The 24,680-nt window shown below is 37.6% G+C and overlaps 1 protein-coding gene across 1 annotated transcript in view; it reads right to left on the minus strand.

The window, feature by feature from the left end:
- Nucleotides 1-18,340: 18,340 nt before the first annotated feature.
- The window catches only part of LYRM9 (LYR motif containing 9), a 42,856-nt gene continuing 36,516 nt past the window's right edge, over nt 18,341-24,680 (minus strand). Inside the window, exon 4 of the mRNA XM_074189025.1 lies at nt 18,341-18,641. Within this exon, the coding sequence (XP_074045126.1) occupies nt 18,564-18,641 (78 nt within the window). The 3' untranslated portion in view covers nt 18,341-18,563. The remainder of the gene's footprint in view (nt 18,642-24,680) is intronic.

The following is a 24,680-nucleotide window of genomic DNA, read 5'->3' on the forward strand; positions in this document are numbered from 1 at the left end:
ATCCCAAAGAATAAATAACCTAAAAACATGGGGTTTTTTTCTAATTGAAATTTTATTTTTTCAGTAACATGTTCAGAAAGGTTTTCTGCATTCACATGTATATAATATGTTATATAATTTCCTTAGACCCTTCCTTCCCACCCCCTTCCCTTCAGAGGTGATCTGTCTCTTGAACATTATACGTGAATATTTGTATTTAACATGTTTATGTATTAGTCATTTTCTGTATGAGGAATTAAGACTAAGGGAAAAGAAAGAAAATCATGGAATGGGAAGGAAAAACAGAAATTTAAAAAAAAAGTGAACAGAGTGTTCATTCAGATTCTGTAGTTTGGTTGTTTTTTTTTTTTTTTGCTTTGTTCTGTTTTTTTCTTTGTCTGGATGTGGATAGCATTGTCCTAATAAGTCTCACAGGGTTGTCCTAGCAAGCTGAACAGCTGGGAGGAGCTGCATCCATCAAAGTTAATCAGCTCATAATACTGTTGTTAATGTGTACAATGTTCTCTTGGTTCTGCTCCCTTCACTCAGAATCAGTTCCTGAAATTCTTTCCATGCTTCTCTAGTGTACAACTATTCATCGTTTTTTATAAACAATAGTATTCCATAACATTCATGTACCATAATTTGTTCTGCCGTTACCCAATGGATGGACATCCCTTCAATTTCTGCTTCTTTGCCACTACAAAAAGAGCTTCTATGAATATCTTGGGACATATGGGACTTTTTTTTCATTTTTATGATTTCTTCTGGATATAGGTGTAGTATTAGTCTTGCTGGGTCAAAGGGTATTCAGTTTTATTGCTCTTTGGGCATAGCTCTGTATTGCTCTCCAGAATGGTTGGATTAGTTCACAACTCCACCAGCAGTGCATTAATGACCTAATCTTCCCCACGTTGATCATGGCTTTTCATAACATCAAAAGTCACAAAACACCATGATTGGAAGAAACCAAGGTGCAAACCTTTCCAAATAGTCAGCAGCAGAACCAAGATCTAAAGGTAAACCAGGCTTTGGCTCAATTTCTAGACTCTCTACCCACTAAACTATGTTTCCATTTAACAGAGAATGCCAGTGGGTGTTTTGAGGAAAAATGTGTTTCTACATCCTTAGGGGAGATAAAGCTGAATGATAAAGAGAAAAAAAATATCTGAGATTGAAAATTAGAAATCTGTAATGTGGAGAATTGCATGCAGATAATGGGGAGATGGAGGTATTTTGATCCCCAAATCCCCCCAAAAGTTTCTTCCTTTCAGGACTATAAAAATCCATAGATCAGAAATCAGATTCCAAGGCAAGAAATCCTCCTGGGTTCACCTCATTGTTTTGAGTTATTTTAAATCTCATATGTGTTTGAGTAAACAAAGAGAAATTATGTGATATATAATTGTAGCCCATGTAAGCTCTGAGGACTCTTCTATCTCTCAGTCCCATATGACTGATGAGTTGAGTTCTCAGAGGTAGACTGGCTACATCTTCCCCTCAGGATTCAAGGGGTAATCCGGAAAAGTCAAAAGTCATTCTCCAGTGCCATTGGCCTGAATCTGCTATCAGTATACTTTCCCCCAAGATTAGAATTTGGGAAGCAATTTAGTCAGCCAGTCTAAATTTAGATACATGTATTTACAAATAAACTGTATTTACAAACTCAAAAATACCTGGTACCATATATTTCCCGCCCCCCCAAAAAAAATCTATGACACACTCTCCCATCAATATATACAGTCCAGGGAAAAGTAATTTTCAAGTTAGAGTACACCTAGCTAAGGAGTAACTCACAGCTCCTCATTACTAAAAATTCTTTGCTGCTTTCCATAGTGTGCTAAAGAAATTCCCCTTAGGCATGGAACAGTCTCTTCACTGGACTCCTTATAGAGTCATGGATCTAGTCTGTCCTTGAATCCCAGTGATGCCGACACTGCCACCAACTGACCCAGGAATGGGAAGATGAGAGCCTGAGTATTATGATGATAGGATACTTATAGGAAGATGGGAAATTCCAATATCCTCCAAACCCCAAAAGTGTCAAAAACTTTCTCAGGTCCAAATGAGGAGAGGGAAATATAGCTGACATGGCCAAGATTGAGGCAGCGGTTTCTCCTTCCTCTCCAACCTTCTCCTCTAATATTTTTCCCCCTCAGGAGGCCTAGCTCAAACATCATATTCATTCCAGTCTTTGAAACTTACCCTCTTCTCAACTTGAAAATTTATAGATGATCTTCTGGGGTACCATCAAGTTTCCTTGGTTTGTACAAACATGATTCTTGTGCACAATGATTCTAGCTTGAAGGACTTTTCACACTCATTCTCAGGTCTTTAAATTAATTGTTCATTGATAGTGATGTTTGCTCTGTTTTCAGAGATAAAACGGACTGGGGTGGTTCTAATATTTACCATGTTTCAGGCACTTTACTGAATACAGGGATGCAAAGAAAGGCAAAACAGTTCTTGTTTTGTAGAATTTACATTTTTGTAGAATTTCCATTCTACTAAAATCTTCTGGTAGGCATCATGTAAAAGCAACTAGGAAACTGGTCTTGGAGCCCGGAAATTATAGATTCGAGCTCTGCTTCTGCCACTTCCTTCTGTGAAACCCTGGGCAAATCGCAACTCCTGTCTGCCTCAAGTTTCCCAACTATAAAATGGGGATAATAACAACAACATTTAATTCCTAGGATTGTTGGGAAGATTAAATGAGAAAAGATGAGATAAAGATAGCAGAGCACCTGGCACAAAGAAAGCACTAAAAAAAGTTTCTTTTTCCTTTTGTTTCCTCCTTTCCCTTTCCTTCTTCCTTCCTTTTTTCATCCCTCTTTCCTTTTCTTTCCCTGCTTCCTTCCTTCTCTTATTCCTTTTTTCTCTTTCCTTCTTTCTCTCCCTTTTCTTCATCTTTTCCCCTTTTTTCCTTTTCTTTCTCTGCTCCTTCTCTCCTTCCCTTCTTCCCTCCTTTTCTCCTCTTCCTTCCTTCTATTTCCTTCTTTTCTTCTCTTTCCCTGTTCCCTTCTTTCCTTTTCTCCTTTCCTTCTTCCTTCCTTTCCTTCTCTCCCTTTCTTCTTTTCCTCCTTTTATTCTCTTTCCCTGTTTCCCTCCTTCCTTCTCTCCTTCCCTTTTTGCTTTCTTCCTTTTGTGGCTATAAGATACAAAGGAGGTGTCTATCTGCTTTGATAGAATTTTTCACTAGGATCTCCCTAGACCTGTGAAATCAGAGCCCTCACAACCCCTAGAGGTTAGATTCTTAGCCATCTGCAAATCTGGAAGAGACCTTAGCAAAAACCCAAGAAAAATTCTTGAGCTTTGGAAGACCTGAGTTCTAACCTCAGTTCCACTATGGCTTCTCATGTGATCTTGGTCAGGTAATCTAGAACAGAGGTATCAAATATGTGGTCAGCAACACTCTAAATGTCACAAGAAGCAAATCTAAATATAATTAGGAAATAGTTAATAAAGTAAATAAAAATACAACAGAACATAGATGTTAGTATGTGGTTTTCTAATCCATTACGTAGACCGCCGGGATCCTTTTATACAGTTCAGTGACCCTTTTCTATCTGATTTGACTCCATTGCTCTACAATGTCAGAAAAAGAAGAGGCCTTAAGACTATCCACTCAGGAGGTTCTTATCCTGGGAGGTCTGTGAATTCGTATTTTAAAATATTTTGATCATTTAAAAAGAATTTTAAGAGAATTTTATTTATTTCAAAAACAATTGTTTCCCCTTGTAATCTTGTGGTTTTCGCATCTAAAAAAAATTATTCTGAGAAGCAGTGTAGGTGTGTCCCCAGATCTACTGTTCAAGACAGGACACACACAAAAAGATTAGGAAACCCTGAGCTTATCCAGTGTATTCATTATACAGAAAAAGAAACTGGAACCCAGATTGCGGAAGTAAATCATATCAGAGCTGGATGCCAGAGAACTCTCAGAATTCCTGACAGTTTTACTACATCATGATTTATTCTCTCTGCATTTATTTCCATCTATAAAATGGAACTGAACCATCCTACAAGATGAGAAACCTGGTCCTGAAGGTGGAGGAGGCAGCCAGTTTATCTGGAATATCAAGAAGGAAAAACTCAGCCCAACCAAGAAGCATTATGCTGAAGGTTAAAAGTCATTTTCAGTAGAAACTATTTCAAGAATAGGAAGCTTCCTAGTGAGTAAGGACAGCTGAGGAGGAACTGGGGTGGTGGTGTTGGCAGTGTGGGGAGATAGAGAGAACACTTATGTAGAGACAGGAGTGGTCAGAGACCCTTAGCCCAGGGGGCTCAGCTCCACTATTTACTCCCCTTGTGACCTCAGGTTCTATATAATAGCTCAACAAATACAAGCCAGAGGCAAGAAAGGGGAAGATACCAAGTGCCAAGTCTCTGAGACTCCCCCAAAATGGAGTTCCATGTGTGAGGAACAGGAGGAAGGCCAGATTGACTGAACTGTAGAGTACATAAAGGGTAATAATATAAAATAAGGTTGGAAAGGTAGATTGAAGCATGTTTCTGTGTGTGTGTGTGTGTGTGTGTGTGTGTGTGTGTGTGTGTAGAAGGGATGGGTCACCCCCATGAAGGACTAAAAGGACTTTATGAAAAACCAAGATAAGCCTGGGCTAATACCAGAAGTCCCTTTTAGATGGTGTTTACAAAAGGGCATGGAATGGTTTTCATGTCCCAAATAGAGATAACCATAAGCAATAGGCAAGGGACTAGGAGGAAACTGCTCAGAGGGTCTCTTGGAGGCCACCACTGGCACCTCTAATCTAGGCCAGTCCCTCAAACCCCTCCTGCTGGGGCTAGGACCAGCCCTTTTCAACCCAACTGATACTATGAGGGATGTCACCATCAGCATGGTGGATTTCTGACTGGAGAGAAGAGGGTTCACATGGTCCACATAGGCCATGCTTCAAAGTCACTTCCCAGTTCAGGGATCAGGTTGGGTTCTGGATCCATGTCTCAGCTATTTCACAAGGAGGGAAGAGGTCTTGCTCAAGCAGCATCCCACTTGTAAAATGTAAATTCCTTGAGAGCAGGGACTGTTTCATTTGTATTTGTAGCCCCAGCACGGAGTCAGTCACCTCCTAAATGCTTGGGTGATTGTTCGATTGATGGATTGATTGATTGTACCACACCTGAAACTGCAATCTAGGATGCCCCATCCACTAGGAAACTAGAAAGGGAACAGTCTAAGTATCCTGGGGTGGCTTTCAGAGAATACTAAAAGCTGAAGAGAAGAGATTTCCACAGAAGGAAGGGACAAGACCAGGGAACTGACAACCTGTAGGAGACAAAGAAAGACCAGAGTTGTTTTGTTTTATTTTGAGATTATAAAAGAACCGCCTGGTTTATACCTAGATATGTGGTTTGGAGCAGGTGTTATCCTGGGAAATCTGGTCATTAATGAGAAGGGACTAGATTCTTTGTTCTCATACTTTTCAATATGCTAATTCCTGGCTCCAATGTCCCAGGAATTATTTTACTTAGAGCACAGATTATGGATCACCCCCAGTTAGAGAGTAAAAAAGTACTAAAAGCACAAAATGACAAGCAATTTATTCTTACACACAAAGGAAATATTAAATATAGGACACTCGTAGACATGCATTTGACAAAAATAAACTTAAAATATGATTCTATTAATAAGATACATAGTATTATATTATATATATATCATATGTTATATATTATAATACAATTATCTGCTGGGATATTGATACTTAAATCTCACCTGAAATGAAGCAATTGACTAGACCGCTAATTAAACATTTTACACTTCATCTCATCTCTATACTGTCCAAAAAGCTACTACCATATGTTTATTGGTATAAAAAAAAAGAATTCAGAACTGGTCAATATTCTTGTCCGTTATCATCTGTTCTAATGTGGAAGTTTCCCTGCCATCAACCAGTTTCAACTTGATGGGCCTCAGAGGCTTTGGACTTCTCAAACCCACAAGTTCGCCTTCACTCCTAGACATATCTCTCTCTAGGTAGATATTCATTCACCTAAAACCAGGGGGGAAAAAACAGAACAATGGGAAAAGTAGCCAGGCAGATTTCAGAAAAACCTGGAAAGACTTACATGAACTGATGCTGAGTGAAGTGAGCAGAACCAGGAAACCATTGTACACAGTAACAGCAATACTGTCCAATGACCATCTATAATTGACTTAAATCTTCTCAGCACTACAATGATCCAAGACAATTCCAAAAAAGACTCATGATGGAAATGTCATCCACATCCAGAGGAAGAACTACGGAGTCTGAATGCAGACCAAAGCAAAATATTTTCACTTTTTTGTTGTTGTTTTTTTCCCTTTTATTCTGATTCTTCTTTCACAACATAAATAATGTGGAAATGTGTTTAATGTGATCGCACATATACAACCTATATCAGATTGTTTGCAATCTTGGGAGGGAAAATGGAGGGAGGAAAGGCGAAAAAAATGTGAAATTCAAAACCTTATAAAAAAACAAATGTTGAAAACTATCTTTGCTTGTAATTGGAAAAAATAAAACCATTTACATTAAAAAGAAAAAGAAAACTTATCTAAGGTCCCAGGTGAAAGTTTGTTTAATTGAGCCCCTCTTCTCTAGCAGTCGTGTGGACAAAATCAAATGATTCCAGGATAGGAAAATTTCAGACCTTACCCACCCTTCCCTGGATGTTTTAGAATTACAAGAAGTCCCCTATATAGTAGAAGGAAGAGCATGAGTTGCAAATCCTCTCCCTCTCTCTCTTTGTTCTCTCTCTCTTCCTCATTTTCTCTTTTTTCTCTCTCTCTCTTAAACTGACAAAGTACAGTTCTCCCCCATCCCCCAAAACTATCATAAAGAAGACACAAGCCCAAGGGACCATTCAGGGCTTTTCATACCTTCCAAAAATGACAAGTCTTTCCATCAATGATGCACTATGTACCAGAAGCAGATCTCAAAGCTCCCATATGGAGCATCCTATACAACACAATCCCCAATCCAGCTTTATTGAATTGAATTGATCTGTATTAAATATTATCCTTCTTCTGTATCTTATTGGTTGTTTCATTCTCAATTCATTAAAGGGAATAATATAAACCTCTTATACTTAGTTCTACACCACAACCCCTTTTCAGAGATAGGGTCCTAAATTTTCAAGGATTATTTCTTTCCTCTTAATTTTTGAATTATGTCTACAGCACTTAGCATCACGGCACTAGTACTTGTCATGTGCTCAATAAATACTTTTTCATTCATTCATTCACTAATTTAGTTTGGAGACTCCTCCCTGAGGCAGAGCTGCTGGGATTAGAGTTTGATTTGGGAATGAGTCAATCCTTAGCTCCCAACTGTCTAGCAGGGCAACCCCAAACTAGACTTCACCCCTAGCTTGGGCATCTTGCCATCTACCCTGACTTCATGAATATGTCTTCCTTCCTTTGTCTCACCATTCACCTCTAGCTCTTGGGAACAATAGTAGTATATTATATATATATATATATATATATATATATACATATATATATATATTTATATTTATATATATATATATGCTATACAGTTTACAGCACTATGCACTAATAAACATACCAATACTATATTACTCCTGAAAATGATAGATCAACTTTGCACCATAATTCCACTCGCCATTCTCATTACTTCAGATCTAGAAGGCTTTCCTTGGCTATCCCTTCCCTATGTATGCTGTTTCTCATTGGTCCAGAGATTCTTAGCCTTTTTTTGTGTCCTGGACTCCAGATCCCTTCTTAGAATAGTATTTCAAAATGCATAAAATAAAATCTACAGGATTATAAGGGGAAACAATATTAAAATACAATGATTGGGGCAGCTAGATGGCACAGTGGATAAAAGAACCAATCCTAGAATCAGGAGGACTTGAGTTCAAATTCAGCCTCAGACACTTACCTGTGTCCTTGGGCAAATCATTTAACCCCAATTGCCAAAAAGAAAGAAAAAAAGAAAGTACAATGATCAAAATATTTTCTACAAAGTTCAAGGACCCCAAGTTAAAAATTCCAGTCCTACAACCCTAGGAGACTGGCTGTGGACAATGCTATCCCCATCCAGGGGAAGAAAAATAAAACAAAACAAAACAAAAACCTACAGCATCTGAATGAACATTGCATTCACTTTTTAAAAATTTCTCTTATGTATTTCTTTCCTATCTCATGTTTTTCTCTTTTCCTTTCATCTTAACTTCTCATTCTGAAAATTAATCTGTAAACATGTTAAACACATGGGTGGGCAGGGAGCATGGAAGAAAATTATGTAACTTTAAAATATGCATGTGGATGAATATTGAAAAACTTTCATAGCGTGTAATTAGAAAAATAAAATAAACTAACAATAAAAAAGAACTAATATGATAAACTGAATGAATGTGTACAAAAATAAACTATATATAATAAGGGGGGGGAAAAGAACTCCAGTCCTAGTAAAATATAACCTCCTTGAGGGTGGGAACATCTCAAGTTTGGCTTTGTGACCTCAGCTGTGCTTTCACAGAGCTTAGACAGAATAAGGACACAGAATAAAGATTTGTTTAGTGATTGAAGCCTTTTTAAAATCACTATCATGAAATGCCACATACAGACATTGAAGTGGCAACAAAATTGCTTCAGCTCCTCTTTCAGTGATAGGAAAAGACAAGTTCTAGAAAAGGAAACTCAGGGGAGGAAATGGATGTCACTCAAAAGAAACCAGTAAGTATAGAGAGACGGAAATCATCAGTCCATCAATAAGCATTTATTAAGGCCCTACTATGTGCCAGTACTAAGGATTGAGAACAAAAATCAAAAAACAATCCTTGCTTCCCAAGGAGCTCCCAGGCTACAACATGCAAATAACTCTATACAGACAAGTTAGAGACAGACTAAATTGGAGATGATTAGCAGAAAGAAGGCACTGTAATGAAAGAAAAAAGCTTCTGCCGCAGAAGATGCAATTTTGAGCAAAGACATGAAAGAAGCCAGGGAAGGTAGGAGATCAAGGTGAGGAGGGGTAGCATTTTGGGAATGGGGGATAGTCAGTGAAAAGGCTCAGAGTTGGGAGATGGAATGTCTCATGTAAGGAACCACAAGAAGGCCAGGATCCCAGGATGGAAGAGACCAGGGAGGGGTATTAGGAATAGAAGAGACTAGAAAGGTGAGTGGGTGCCAAGTTAGGAAAAGCTTCAGTTGCTTAACAGAGGAATTGGGGTGCCACTGCAGTTTGTTGAAAGAAAAGGGTGGGAGTGGGGGGGGGGGTGAACCAGAATCTGAGTTTGAATCCCAGCTCTATCATTTAGTAGCTGGGCGATTCTAAGGAAACTAGTTCACCTCTCTGGGCTTCAGTTCCCCATCTATAGGACAAGTCAATTGACAAATATTTGTGAAGCACCTACTACATACAAGAACTGTATTAAGCACCGAGGAATACAAAGAAAGGCAAAAGACAGTCCTTATGGTCAAGGAGCTCAAAGTCTAATGAGTAGACATCATGCAAATAACTATACACAAACAAGCTGTGGACAGGATACGTTGGAGATAATCCACAGGGTCAATATCAGAATATGAGTATTGGGGTGGCTGGGTGATGCAGTGGATAGAGCGCTGGCCCTGGAGTCAGGAGTACCTGAGTTCAAATCTGGCCTCAGATACTTAATAATTACCTAGCTGTGTGGCCTTGGGCAAGTCACTTAACCCCACTGCCTTGCAAAAACCTTAAAAAAAAAGAATATGAGTATTAAAGGATCTTTAGAGTGTTCCTTCTCATAGAATGGAAGCTCCTCAAGGACAGGGGTCATTTCATTTTTGTATCCATATATTCTCAGTACCTGGCAGAGCACATAACACATAGGATAACATAATCCATGCTTGCTGATTGATTGATTGATTAATTTTAAGGTCCTTTCAGGTTTTAAATGGTTTCTCTCTTCCATGTTGCTCAGTTAGTTATGTCTAATTCTCCATGATCCGGGTTGGGTTTTCTTGGCAAAGATACTGGGGTGATTCGCCATTTTCTTTTCCAGTTTATTTTACAGATGAGGAAACCAAGGGTAAAGTGACTTGCCCAGACTCAAATAGCTAGGATGTGTTTGAGACCAGATTTGAACTCACGAAGCTCGTCTTCTGACTTCAAACCCAGCTTCTTCAATAGTTACTCAGTTTTTCCTTATTGACCAGTCTGACAAATGTGTGGGAGTCTGGAAAGGACTGGTTGTTACCTCTCTCCCAAACTACAGTTGCATTGAACTATTTTTTGTATATATTCTCTTTCTATTTTGATTTATTTGGTCTAGACATATATATGTACCTGCTTTCTCTCTCATTAGAGTGTGGATAGGGACAGTTTCATTCTTCATATCTCCAGCACCTGTGCAATACTGAAATAAATGCTAGTTAATTGATTATATAGTTAGTATTTGCATATGATTCAAGATGTTCAAAGGTACTTTTCATATGTTATATCATTTGGGCCCCAGAACAATTGGGCTTCATAGCTAACCACCTATCTCTCAGGTTGCTTGACTTTCCACCAAATCCTTATTAGCAATGATTAGAAAGTTTCCCCCCAAACTTCTCTTTTAATGCTCCCTTGGGATTTCTTCCAACTGGAGGATTTTAGGAATCTACGATAATATAACCACTAATTGGTAACTGAAGACAAGCCCATGAAACTACATTGGATGAGCATTACCCTTTGGTATTCTGTGGTTCTGCATTCTCATGGCCAGCGACGACAGCCCAGTGGAACAAGGATATAATAGAAAGGTGAGATCCATCAAGAAAAGGGGTCATTGTGAAGACATGTTGTTGGAATGGTGTGTGTGTCTTGTCTCTCACAAACAGCAATAACGAGAGCCAAAAGGAAAGTCTGAACTTCAAGAAAATGAAAAGCTATCTCTTGTGTAGACAGTTTGGGCTAATGCTCATATAAAGGCAGCAGCTATTAGAGAGGACCCTCATTCAAAAGTGCATTTACTGTCAGCCAGGGTGGATGTGTTTGCCAGCTTTGCTGAAATGCTTCCCTCTCCCTCCCCTTTCTTTTCTATTTTTTGTTACAGAGGATTGGTAAGGCAGTGAGGAAATATCAGTTTGGAAATGAAGGGGCTGTCAAAACAAAAGGTACCAATAAAAATAAGACTAAAAAAGAAGCATTACAGTAGGCTTTTAATACATCTTCATCTCATTGTAAACATAAATAATTGTGAAAAACATAGCTCTGTAAATTTAACCCGCAACTATGATTCCTATGGCCTGCTGCAGAAGCTTATTACCTGCCTCTCCACAGAGAAGTGTAGAATGAGACATGATTTTGCTTGACTACGCATGTGTCACAGTGGTGTTCCCCCCCCTTCATTTCTTTTAAACTGAGGGAGATGAGGAGAATATATAAATGTTTGTTCATTGAAGAATTCAGGATTTTCCCCTCTCAAAAGTTTCCATCAGTTCAAAATACGATGGAATACCTATTTCTCCACAGACATGTCACTTTTGGCTTTTTGTCCTTTGTGGCTCTTTTTGTCCTTCTGGTGGATGTAAGATAAATACTATAAAGTGGTCTTGTATTTTGTATTTTTGTTATTTTTTGTATTTTTTAATGATTAGGTAATTGCCATATCTTTTCATATTATCATTATTAATTTTAATTGATATTTTTTCTTCCATATTAATCACTGGGGAGTGTACATTAATATTATATCATCATGTGTATCTCATATTTATTGCAAATATTTGTTTCACACCAACTGATTTGGGATATGTAGAATCCTTTTATTTATGTATTAATTCATTGATAGTTGTCTCAAAAAAAGAGAAAAAGAGCAAGATAAAAGAAGATGGAAAAGGTAGGAAGGGACTAGGAGATGCAGGGCTTTGAATGACTTTGAATGTCAAACAGGATTTTGTGTGGAGATAAGAGTGAGCTCAGATCCCACTTTTTTGATATTTACTACCTGTAAATTGATTTTTAACCTTTCTGGGCTCAGTTTCTTCATCTGTAAAATGCTTGTCCAACTTTCACCAAATTTTATATAGTTTATTATGTCCAAGATACTATGCTAGTGATACAAAAAATTATTCATCCATGCATTCATCCAATGAGCATTCATTATGGGTCCACTCTGCACCAGACACCAGGTTAGACATTGGAAAACAAAATCAAAACAAACAGCCCCAACCCACATCCTCTTGGAAGGATAGAACATGTACACAGACAAGTAAAAACAAAACATACGCAAAATGTAATTCAGTGGAGGATGGGTAGACAACTGGTGGGGTGCACAGAGCGCTAGTGTATGTTTGATAGTTCAAGTCTTATCTCTGACACGAAGAGTCATTGGTTGAGATTTTTAAGTGAATTGGACAATTCACTTAACCTCTCATTACCTCCCCTACTCCCAGGCAGCTCTCTAAGTCTTTAAGACTATAAATTGCAAAGTAGCTGCTGATCTGAATTGGTAACAGGGAGTTTCTTCACTGGAAGTTTCCGACAGTCGGGAAATCATAGGTTCCATCAATAACACCACCAACAAAATGTCAGAGGGAGCAGCACAGAGAACACCAACACTGAGGTGCTCCCTTCTCGGACTCTATCCCATTAGTATTACTTTGGATATAGTTTGTCTTGCATGTGAATTGTTTCTACCTCCCATATTCCTTCACAATCTTTATGTAGCACATTATTTGGGTTCACCCACCCTAGCTCCACTACTGTTCTCAGGATTCTACCCTTGGGCTTCCAGAACTATTACTCCTAGGTTCCCATCCAAAGTGTTCCACAATATCAACCAACCAGCTGACAGAAATTAGCTTTTGCAAAAGGGTATTTACTGAGAAGGTATAGCAAGAATAGAAGTTACAAAACAATAGCCTCCCTAAAGGGCTCCCCCACTCCTCCTCCTCCTCCTCCTCCTCCTGCTACTACTATTACTACTACTACTACTACTACCACCACACACACACAAACACAAACACACATTGTCCTTCAAAAGAAGAGGTTCAAGTTTAAAATTTCAAAGATAACTAACTCTAGACTGGAGCTCCCTATTCCCTCCAGGAACAAATACAAAATACTCTAACATTCAAAACCCTTTGCTTCCTAGCCCCCTACCTTTCCAGTCTTTTTTTATCCTTTATTCGTCAATCCATAGTTTTTGATCTAATGAATTGTCCCTCCGGATGTTCCACAAACAAGACACCATCTCTGGGTTCCAGGCATTCTCTCTGGCTCTCCCCATAGCTGAAATACTTTCCTTCCTCAGCAATACCTGACGACCTCCTTGGCTTCCTTTGAGTCTCAAATAAAATCCCAACATCTACAGGAAGTCTTTCCCAAGTCTTCTTCTAATGCTGTCCTCTTAACTATGTTCTATCTATCCTATATAGAGTTTGTGCATAATTGTTTCCTGTTGTCCTGATCTATATTTGACCACTGGATGCAGAGGGCTCTGGACAAAAAAATGAGGCTGGTGACTTAGCACTCAACCAATTCACATACTTGTCAGAGCATCACTTCCCTTGAGGTCAGGATCTTTAAGAAAGGACAAAAGACTTCAACATAGTTGTTTGCTTGATGTCTCCCATTAGGCTGTGAACTACTGAGGGCAGAGACTATCCTCTGCTTCTTTTTCTATCATTAGCAGTACCTGGTAGGCACTTAACAAATATTTATTAATTAACTAAAATCCCAGCAGATTTTTCTCATCTACTTCCCTCCAGAATCTTGAATTTGGTCCCTGGCTCCCTGGGTTCTGATAGATGAACCTCCGTGTTATCTTGCCCATAACTAAACCTGCAAAGGACTTCCATGACATCTCTAAACCAGGTTACCCTATGGTCCTCTCATTCTCCCATTCTGTTTTGCCTTCACCCATCATTATATAAGCTTCTTAAAAAACAGGGACTTGCTTGCTTGCTAGTACTTGTATTTCCAGTGTTCATTTCATTACATAGAAATAGTTAGTGGAGATCAATATTCTATCCACCTATCTGGTTCTTAACAATTGTTTGACTTACATTCACAAAGAGAATCAATGATATCAGGAGAAGGATGCCTTGACTTGCAAGTGAATTGGATATAAGGGAAGCAGGACTGGGCAAAGGCCTCACTCTCTTCTCCAGGTATCAGGGTCTAGTGACCAGATATGGATCAGAATGACTGACAATGACCCTGGATGCAGTGAAAGATCCTAGTCTTTTTAAGCTAAGGTTTTTATCAGGTCTCAGCTTGTCTGAGGCAATACTCATTCAATTATTGAAGGCTAGATAAAAATTAAGGCAAAAGATGACCTAGCTTGACCTTCCAAAAGAATCAGTCTGGGAGAACTAGACCTTCAGAGTTTCTTGTCAGAACAGAACAGAAATAATTGCTATTGTGTAAGATTCCCTAAAAATGAGGAGGGGTCCTCATTGAAGTTTTGACCATTGAAAATATGTTAACCTTCCTAGAGTTTGTCCTGATGAAAAAAAAAATGTTACTGAAGGTTTTTGACCTTAAGAAAAAGCAAAATAGAATGAGGTTAACAATTACATTTATTGATATTTCTAGAAGTAGAGAATAATGCAGGCCTGCATGGGGTCAGGGGAGGTTGGGAGGGGGAGGGGGCTGTATAAGTGGAGTTTGAAACTCCGCAAGAGTCACCTCCAGCTTGTTCAATCAAAGAAGGGTATGGCCAACTTAGGCTGGGAGGGGGCAAGGCTGGAAGAGGTGGGATGGGGTCTGACATCAAACATTCCAATAAAAGAAGTGTCTTATCCTAAAAGACCTTCAAAGCAATGGCTAGCTGGAGGGGCTCTTGATGGGATAGAAAGCATGTCTTTGTTCTGTTTACAATTAAGGGAGTCTTCTGTCTAAGCACTCTGTTCAGTGCTAGACTGACTTCGTTAAAGATGACCTTACGCAAACTCTCTCACCCAACTCTGTTCTCACCACCACAGTCCTTAATAGATTGGTGCTAGATGTTGGTGAAACAAAGGCAAACGTGCCACAATCCAGCCCTTGAGGAGCTTTTAAGGGGGACTAAATATATATGCAAGTACAACATAAAATCAAGTATGAAACTCTGAGGGAGAAATCATTTTCATGGTGGGGAGGCACAATCAGTATGGACTTCATGGGGGTACTGGATCTGGGCCTTAAAAAGAAGACTAGAATGTCAATCAGCAGAGATAGGAAGTTATCACAGATGGTGGAGGCAAAGCAGGGAGTCTATCAAAGTTGGTGAATTGCAATGAAAGTCCAAGTTTCATTCAATAATTTAGTCAACCCTCTATTATGTGTGAGAGGAGAGGCAGTCTGGCATGTGGATTTAAAGCTAAATTCAAAAGTCAGAAAGGTCAAGGTTCAAGTCCCACTTTTGATAAGTACTGTTTCTGTGACTATAGATAAATAACTTATTTTCTCAGTACCCCAGGCAACTTCTAAGACTATAAATTACAGAGAAGTGTATCAATACAGGGTCTTCTTCATAAGAAGCTCCTCATACTGAAGAAATGAGAGGTTCTGGAAAGGAAGGAAGAGAGATAGACAGAGACAGAGAGGCAGAGAGAGAGAGAGAGGGAGAGAAGAGAGTAGGAGAGAGGGAGGGAGAGAAAGAAGGAGGGAGGGAAGGAGGAAGAAAGGAAGGAAGAGAGGGAGGGAGAAAAGTTGTATAGCTTAGATGAATTCATATCCATAAATACATTTATTTTGATGGCAAGAAAAGAACCAAAATGTACCAGGGAACTAATATGTTTACAGCATCTTGACTTGTGATAACAGGAAGCTGGTAAAAACATATGTCCAGGTAGGAAATGGCTAGAAAGACATGATTATAGTAGAATATAACTGTGCTGTAAAGAATGATTGACATGTACAGTTCAGAAAATAGAAGGTTTAATGAAATGATGCAGTCAAAAAATATATGCAATGACTTTAACAATTGAAATGAAGATCGCATTATAAGAGGCAGTAACATTTGGGAAAACTACAACAGGCAATTTTCCCACCATTCAATCATTTTTCAACTGTGTCTGAATCTTTATGACCCCATTTAAGGTTTTTTTGGTAAAGATACTGGAGTGGCATGCCATTTCCTTCTCCAAATCACTTTACAGATGAAGAAACTGAGGTAGACAGAGTTAAGTGACTTGCCCAAGGTCACACAGCAAGTGTCTGAGGCTGGATTTGAACTCAGGAAGCTGAGTCAGCCTGATTCCAAGTCCAGTGATCTACTCACTAGGGTGCCCTCTAGAGAATGTAAACTTTTTAATATCAGGGAATGTTTTATTTTTTGCTTGAAATATAGTAGGTGCTTAATCAACGCTTGCTGATTGGTTGAAGGCACTCTCTTCCAGAGAAACTATGAAATTCATCTTTGTATCCTCAGCAACTACAACAGAGCTTAGCATACAGTTGGTGCTGAATAAATGCTTCTTGTTTGTGGATTGGAATGGTTGAAATGACTTTCTTTTTTCACCTGGTGTAGTGGGGAGAGACAGAGAGCTACATCAGAGTCAGAAAGACTAGGTTCAAGTCCTCCACCTCCTGCACATGTTGGTTATGTGACTGGACAAAGCTGAGGCTAAGAGATGGCCTGCCTTGGCAGAAGGAGTTACCTCAATTGGGAGTCCTACACCAACAAAATCATGACGGGGAGTTCCTGTACCATCAAAATCATGACAGGGAATTCCTAAACCAATAAAATCACAGATCCAGTCGCTTTTTCCATCCCCATCTTTTCTCATCTGCAGACCCCAGTTCCACTTCCAACAGAGGAGAACTATGGGTAGAATAAAATGAAAGTTGAACAAGGCATGTCCCACAAGTCTTTATCTTTGAGAAACTATAAGGAAGGAGGGAAGGGGCCCGACCCTTTGCCTCCTCCCACTTGCTGCAGAGACCATACATAGTTTAGGCTCTCAGTCACCAGAGACATTTGGAAGTATCCTGGTCAGAGATCAATCAGGGAAATCAAATCTCAAGTAGTCTGGGGACTCCATGGCAAGAGATCAGACTCTCTCAATTCTAGACCCTGGAAGGGCTTTTAGAGTCATTGAGTACAAATCTATTGATTTACAGATGAGGAAACAGGTGTGGAGAGGTCACACAGTCAATAAGGGACAGAGTCAGCAAAATCTCTACTTATTTTGTGACACTAGGCAAGTCACTCAACCTCTCAGCCTCAGTTTCCTCATCTGTTAAAAAATGAGGAAAATGTTAATATCTTTTTTCTAAGACAGGGGCAACTAGGTCATAAAGTGACTAGAACACCAGGTCCAGAGTCAAAAAGACTTGAGTTCAAAGCCAGAAAAACTTAAGTTCAGATATTTTCTGGCTATTTGACCCTGGGTAAGTCACTTACCCCTGTTGCCTCAGTTTCCGCATCTGTAAAATGAGCTGGAGAAGGAAATGGCAAAGCACTCCAGTATCTTTTCCAAAAAATCCCAAAGGGGTTAATTGAAATGACTGAAACAACTGAAAAACAACGTCTTGAGGTTGTTTTAGACATCAAATGAGATAGCATATATGTGTTTTTCAACCTTAAAGCATTGTATAAATGCTGATACTTCCTGACTCAAATCAACGTTCTTTTCACTACTCCACCCCAGTTGTTGCTAATCTCTAGGAAGTTTCTTATTCCTGAAATAGTTTCTTACTGAACAATGGCCTTGAGTCCTTAAGCAATGATGCCACCTGGTTGTGCTGTATTTTTCCTGCTTGATGGGGCAGATAATCTCCTGTCTCCAGTTCGAGGTTCTAAATCCTCTGGGAGTGTTCCCCATTTCCACATGCATGTGGTCCCAGAGGGGGATGAGTCATGAGGTAGTGAAAAAGAATGTTCTTTTGGGAGTCAAGATGCTAACTTGGTTATAACTTGGTGGGTGACTTTCTGTGAGACCCTCTCTGGGCTTTTATTCCTTCCACTGAACTGAAGATAGAAGGGAACAAAATAGAAAAGGCAATTCCATTCAAAATAATTATATAATACATAAAACATCAGCATTAACATGCCAAGACACATTCAGGACTTGTAAATATTAGTACAAGACACTCTTTATATAAGAAAAGAATTAAATAATGGGGAAAAAATGATTGTTTGTGGTCGGGTTTTACCAATACAATAAAAATGACAATACTAATATTAATTTACAGATTCAGTGCTATAGAGATACTCTATAAAATCAAACTAATAATGACATTCATTTTGAGGAACAAAAGTTTAGAATTACAAGGTAAAAAAAGAAACAAGTGGAATGAAGGGACAGAGTATGACTCAATCTCAACCTATATTCCAACACAAGTCATCATCAAAATTGTCTGGTACTGGTTTAAAAATAAACTGTCAACAGACAAAACTAAATTAATGGTGTTCAAAAATATTTTTCCAACATGTTTATTTTGTTATACACATATATGCATGTGTGTATATGTACATTTACTTACTAATAAAAAGCTTCTTGCTTGGGGTTCCTTTCATCTCTGACCTTCTAGGCTTCTAGACTGCTTGCTTCCTCTGTTCAGTTTTCTTTATGTATTTTCTTCTGTCCTCCCCTCTCTCATTGGAAAATAAGCTGGAGTTCAAATCCAGCCTCAGGCATTAGCTGTATGACCTTGGACAAGTCACTTTACACAGACTGCCTCACATCCAGAGCCATCTCCAGTCTTCCTGATTCCTCTCTGGTCACTGGACCCACGTGTCTAGAGGAGAAAATGAGTTAGCATAGCATCCCCCTCATTAAAATCTAATTCACATGCTTGTCATGGTATCATCTCTCCTGATGGAGAATGAAAGACAAGCATCATCATCATCATCATCATCATTTTTAAGGGCAGAAACTGTCTTTCTTTTTATTGTATTTGTATGCCAAGGACCTAGAAAAGAGCTTGGTATACAGTAAACACTTAATAAATGCTTGTTTCTTTCCTTTTTCCTTCTTTTCTTTTTTTTTTTTTAGGTTTTTGCAAGGCAGATGGGGTTAAGTGGCTTGCCCAAGGCCACACAGCTAGGTAATTATTAAGTGTCTGAGACTGGATTTGAACCCAGGTACTCCTGACTCCAGGGTCGGTGCTTTATCCACTGCACCACCTAGCTGCCCCCTTTTTCCTTCTTTTCTTTGGTGATTATCTCCAATCTATTTATTAAATGCCGACTATATGACAGACTGTGCTAAAGCCCAGGAATACAATGAAAAACAAAAGATAGCCTCTTGTTCTTCAGGAGCTCATAGTCCAATGGAGAAACATGCAGACAACTTTGTGCATATAGAGTAAGAGTTAGCATAGTTTTAAACTAAAAGACCTCAAACCAAGGCACTAAGACATTTGAGACAGTCTATATACACAGGATAAATTGGAGATATTGGGCGGGTATGAAGATTAAAGAGAACTAGGGAAGGCTCCTTGTGAGATTTTAGCTGAAACTTGAAAGAAGCCAAGAAGGCTAGGAGGAGGAAATGAGGAGTTCAGAAACATCAGAATAGAGAGATGGCCTGTCCTATGCAAGGAAGCCTCAGTGTCGCTGAATCACAGACTATGCGGAGGGGTAAAGGGATGAGAAAACTGGAAAGGTAGGAGAGGACCAGGTGATAAAGGACTTTGAAAGTCAAAAAAGAAGGTTTTATATTTGATCCTGTCGATGATGTGGAATTACTGGTGCTTATTGAGTAGGGAGGACCCATGTTTTAGGAATGTCAATTTGATAGCTGAGTGGGATGGATTGGAGAGGAAGAGAGGCTTGAGGAAGGAGACCAATCAGCTGGCCTATCCCAGGCAGTGCCAGAGAAGCAAAGGGGAAAGATAGGAGAGATGTTATGAAAGTAATATATACAGGACTTGATCTCAGACTGGATTTTGGGGTCTGTGTGTGTGTGTGTGTGTGTGTGTGTGTGAGAGAGAGAGAGAGAGAGAGACAGACAGACAGACAGACAGACAGACAGGCAGACAGACACAGACAGAGAATGAGGAGTTGAGGGTGATTTACATTTGCTAGCTTAAATGTCTTTCAACTCTACTCATAACTTCTCTTTCCTGTGGATTATCAGTTTTTCATCTCAGATCAGCTTCCTTCCTGTCTTTATTCACTTTTTCTATGGAAAGGTAATACAAATTCCTTTTACCATTGGCTTTCAGATACCCATTGTTATTATCATTATTGAGATTTCCTAATTATCTGTGTAATAAATTTCATGTGGTGGACAGTATTCTGGGGATGAATGGAGTCAGGTTTTGGCTTCAATTCAAATGCTGTTACTTACACTAAATGATCTCAGGTCTCAATTTCCTCCTGTTTAAACTGCAACAAGCAATCTGACTCTATAATATGACTTCAATTCACCCTCCCAATTTTATCTCACATTAATCTCTTTCACAATCTCTATAGTCCTCCACTACAGTGGTTCAAACCCATTAGGGGTTCTCAAATCCCTTAGATATTTGAGATGATATTTCAAAGGGTTGATGGTATCTTTAGCAGTAAATAATCACCCCATGGTTATGTTACAAATGTATTTTTCCTCTCTGACAACAAACATGACTATGTTTAAGGCATTGTAGATTTGTTTCTTCAGCAATTTGAAATTATCACTTTTGACTAAGAATTTGTTCTTGTTGCTTATCAACCTATTTTCAAATTGTTTCCAAACCAACATAAGAATGGCATCTTCATGTTCTGAATCAGAATAGCTTCCTCATTCTTCTCTTACCTTATAATCATATCTCATTGACTGTATATTCACATGATTAAGATGTTATGAACAACTTACAAACATTTGCAATACAAATGTCTAACTATCTAAAAATCGTAACCACAGTAAAAGCACTATCTTGAAACAATCCCAGGCCATCACAAATATTTTGAACATGCAAAACTCATACTGCCTTCCTTTCATTGCAATATTAAAACTGTTTTTCAACTTAAACTTATTTTCTCCATAGTAAATTATTCTTCTATCTGGTAGATTTTCAAATGAACTGGTTGGTGACACTGGTAGATCATATCATGTGATTATGTATAGTTTTAACTTCTTCATTTGAAAACTGTCTGTCCATAATCCTTTGACCATTTATCAACTGGGGAATGACTTATACCCTTATAAATTTAATGCCATCTTTATATATTTTAGAAATGAGATCTTTATCAGAACTCCTAGTTGTGAAGATTGTTTCCCAGCTTTCTGCTTTCCTTCTAATTTTGGCAGCATTGATTTTATTAGTGCAAAAACTTTTTAAATTTAATATAATCAAACTCATTAATTTTGTAGTTTATAATATATTCATTCTTATTTGGTCATAAATTTATTCCCTTTCATAGATCTGATAGAGTATTTATTGGTCTATCAATTTATCTATGGTTTCACCCTTCATATCTAAATCCTGTACCCATTTTGACCTTATTTTGGTGCAGGATGTGAGATGTTGGTCTATGCCTAGTTTTTGCCATACTGTTTTCCAGTTTTCCCAATGATTTTTGTCAAATAGTGAGCTCTTATCCCAGAAACTGATGTCTTTAGGTTTATCAAACATTAGATTACTGCAGTCATTTACTATGGTTTCTTTTGAACCTATCCTAATCCACTTATTACACTATTTCTTAACCAGTACCAGGCAGTTTTGATAACTGTCACTTTTTAGTATAGTTTTAGATCTGGTAGAGCTAGGCCACCTTCCTTTACATTCTTTTTCCATCAGTTCCTTTGCTTTCTTGACCCTTCGTTGCTCCAGATGAATTTTATTACTATTTTTCCTAGTTTAGTAAAATAGTTATTTGGTAGTTTGATTGGTATGGCACTGAATAAGTAATTTAATTTGAGTATAATTGACATTTTTATTATTTTTATTTATTATTTATTCATTCATTTATTCAATCATTTATTTGTTTGTTTGTTATTATTAGATTAGCTCTACCTAACCATGAGCAATTGACATTTTGAGAAGTGCTTTAAAATTGTGTTCATACACAATTTTTTGTCTTGGGTTTGTCTTGGGAGGTGGATTCCCAAATATTTAATGTTGTCTATAGGTTACTTTAAATGGAATTTCTCTTTCTATTTCTTGCACTTGGGCTTTGTTATATATAGAAATGCTGATGATTTATGTAGGTTTATTTTATATCTTGCTACTTTACTTGCTAATTGTTTCAAGGGGCCTTTAAAATGATTTTCTCAGGTTCTCTAATTTTACCATCATATCATTTGCAAAGAGTAAAAGCTTTGCTTCTTCATTGCCAATTCTGATTCCTTCAATTTCTTTTTCTTCTCTTATTGTACTGCTAGCATTTCTAATACTTTATTGAATAGTAGTGGTGATAATGAGCATCCTTGTTTCACTCCTGATTTTATGAGAAATGTTCCAAGTTTATTGTCATTTCATATAATATTTGTTGATAGTTTTAGATAGATACTATTTATTATTTTAAAGAAAACTCCATTTTTCCTAAACTTCTAGTGTTTTTTAGTAGGAATGAATGTTGTATTTTATCAAAGGCTTTTTCAGTATCCATTGATAATCATATGACTTCTGTTGGTTTTGCTATTGATATGTTCGATTATGTTGAGTGTTTTCCCATTATTGCATCATCCCTGCCTACCTGGTATAAATCCTACCTGATCACAGTGTATTATCCTAGTAATAACTCTCTGTAGTCTCATTGCTAAAATTTTATTTAAGATTTTTGCATCAATACTCACTAGGGAGATTGGTCTATCATCTTCTTTGTTTTAGTTCTTCCTGGTTTGGGTACAGCACCATGTTGGTGTCATAAAAAGAATTTGACCTCCTATTTTTTTAAATAGTTTATGTAGAATAGGAATTAATTGTCCCTTAAATGTTTGGTAGAATTCACTTATAAATCCATCTGGACCTTCTTAGGGAGTTTATTGATGATTTCTTCAATTTCTTTTTTCTGAAATGGGGTTATTTAAATAATTTATTTCCTCTTCTGTTAATCTGGATAGTTTTTATTTTTGAAAATATTCTTCCATTTCATTCATTTATTGGCATATAGTTTGGCAAAGTAGCTCTGAATTATCACTTTAATTTCCTCCTCATTGGTGGTTACTTCATCCTTTTCATTTTTGATACTAGTAATTTGGTTTTCTTCTTTCTTTGTTTTTAAACTAGATTAACCAAAGGTTTGTTGATTTTATTGGCTTTTTCATAAAACCAACTCTTAATTTTATTTAAGAGATCTTGGTTTTCTTGCTTTCAATTTTATTAATCTCTTCCTTGATTTTCAGAATTTCTAATTTGATATTTAATTGAGGAATCTTTAATTTGTTCTTTTTCTAGCTTTGCATACCCAATTCATTGATCTCCTCTTTCTCTATTTTATTCATATAAACTTCCTGGGCTGCATCCCATAAATTTTGGTATGATGTCTCATTAGTATCATTTTCCTAGATATAATTATTGATTATTTCTATTATTTTCTGTTTGATCTACCCATTATTTAAGATTAAGTTATTCAGTTTCTAATTAGTTTTGGTTTATCTTTCCATGACCCTTTATTACATGTAATTTTTATTACATCATGGTCTGAGAAAAGTGTATTTATTATTTCTGCCTCTCTGTATTTGATTGTAAGGGGGTTTTTTGGTGCCCTAATACATAGTCAATTTTGGTATAGGTGTCATGTATTGCTGAGAAAAAGGTATATTCTTCTCTATCCCCCTCTATCTTCTCTATTAAGTTTTTTCCAGAGATCTATGATATCTAAGTTTTCTAAGATTTCGTTCATCTTTTAAACTTCCTTCTTGTTTATTTTGTGGTTAGATTTATCTAGTTCTGAGAGAGGGAAATGGAGGTCCCCCATTATTAAAGATGTCTATGTCTCCTTGTAATTCACTCAGCTTTTCCTCTAGGAATTTGGGTGCTATACCATTAGGTGCATACATGTTTAGTAATAATATAGCTTCATTACCAATGGTGCCTTTTAAAAAGATGTAGTTTCCTTCCTTATCCCTTTTAATGAGATCAGTGTTTGCTTTTATTTTTATCTGAGATCAGGATCACTATCCCTGATTTTTTTACTTCAGCTGAGGCATAATATATTTTGCTCAAATCTTTTACCTTTACCCTGTGTGTATCTACCTACTTCAAATGTGTTTCTTGTAAACAACATATTGTAGGATTCTGGTTTTTAATCCATTCTGCTATCTGCTTCCATTTTCATGGGACAGCTCATCTCATTCACATTTAGTTAAGATTACTAATTCTGTATGTCCCTCCATGCTATCTTTCTCCATTTATATTTTCTCTTTCCTTTCCTTTTATTCCTCCTGGCTCAAATTTTACTTCCTTTCCCCTTTGACTTTTCTTTTAAGATTTAACTTTCAGTTTATTTTCACTTCTACCTTTGCCTTCCCTTTTTATCAGTCCATTCTTCCCTTATCTTTCCCTTTCCCCATCCCCTCCTTTCCCTGTATATTAGGATAAATTTTTAAATCCAAGCTGGAATGTATTTTATTCCCTCTTTGGGTCTAATCTATTGAATAGAATTTACTCAGAGTTCACACTCTCCCTTCCTTCCCTCTAAAGTTAAAAATCTTTGTGCTTCTTCACCTGTTATTTATTGTGCTAGTACTATTAATCAGGCATTATCAATCACATTTTGATTATGTGATTGCTTGATAAGCTCATAGTGTTATCAAAGTATCCTCAAAGATTGATTGCTTGATTGTTTGATAAGCAACATTGTCTCAAATTACATCAAATTATAATCATAATCATTTTTTTAACTTT

This window comes from Macrotis lagotis, chromosome 5 (genome assembly GCF_037893015.1).
Source record: "Macrotis lagotis isolate mMagLag1 chromosome 5, bilby.v1.9.chrom.fasta, whole genome shotgun sequence".
Lineage (NCBI taxonomy): Eukaryota > Metazoa > Chordata > Mammalia > Peramelemorphia > Peramelidae > Macrotis > Macrotis lagotis.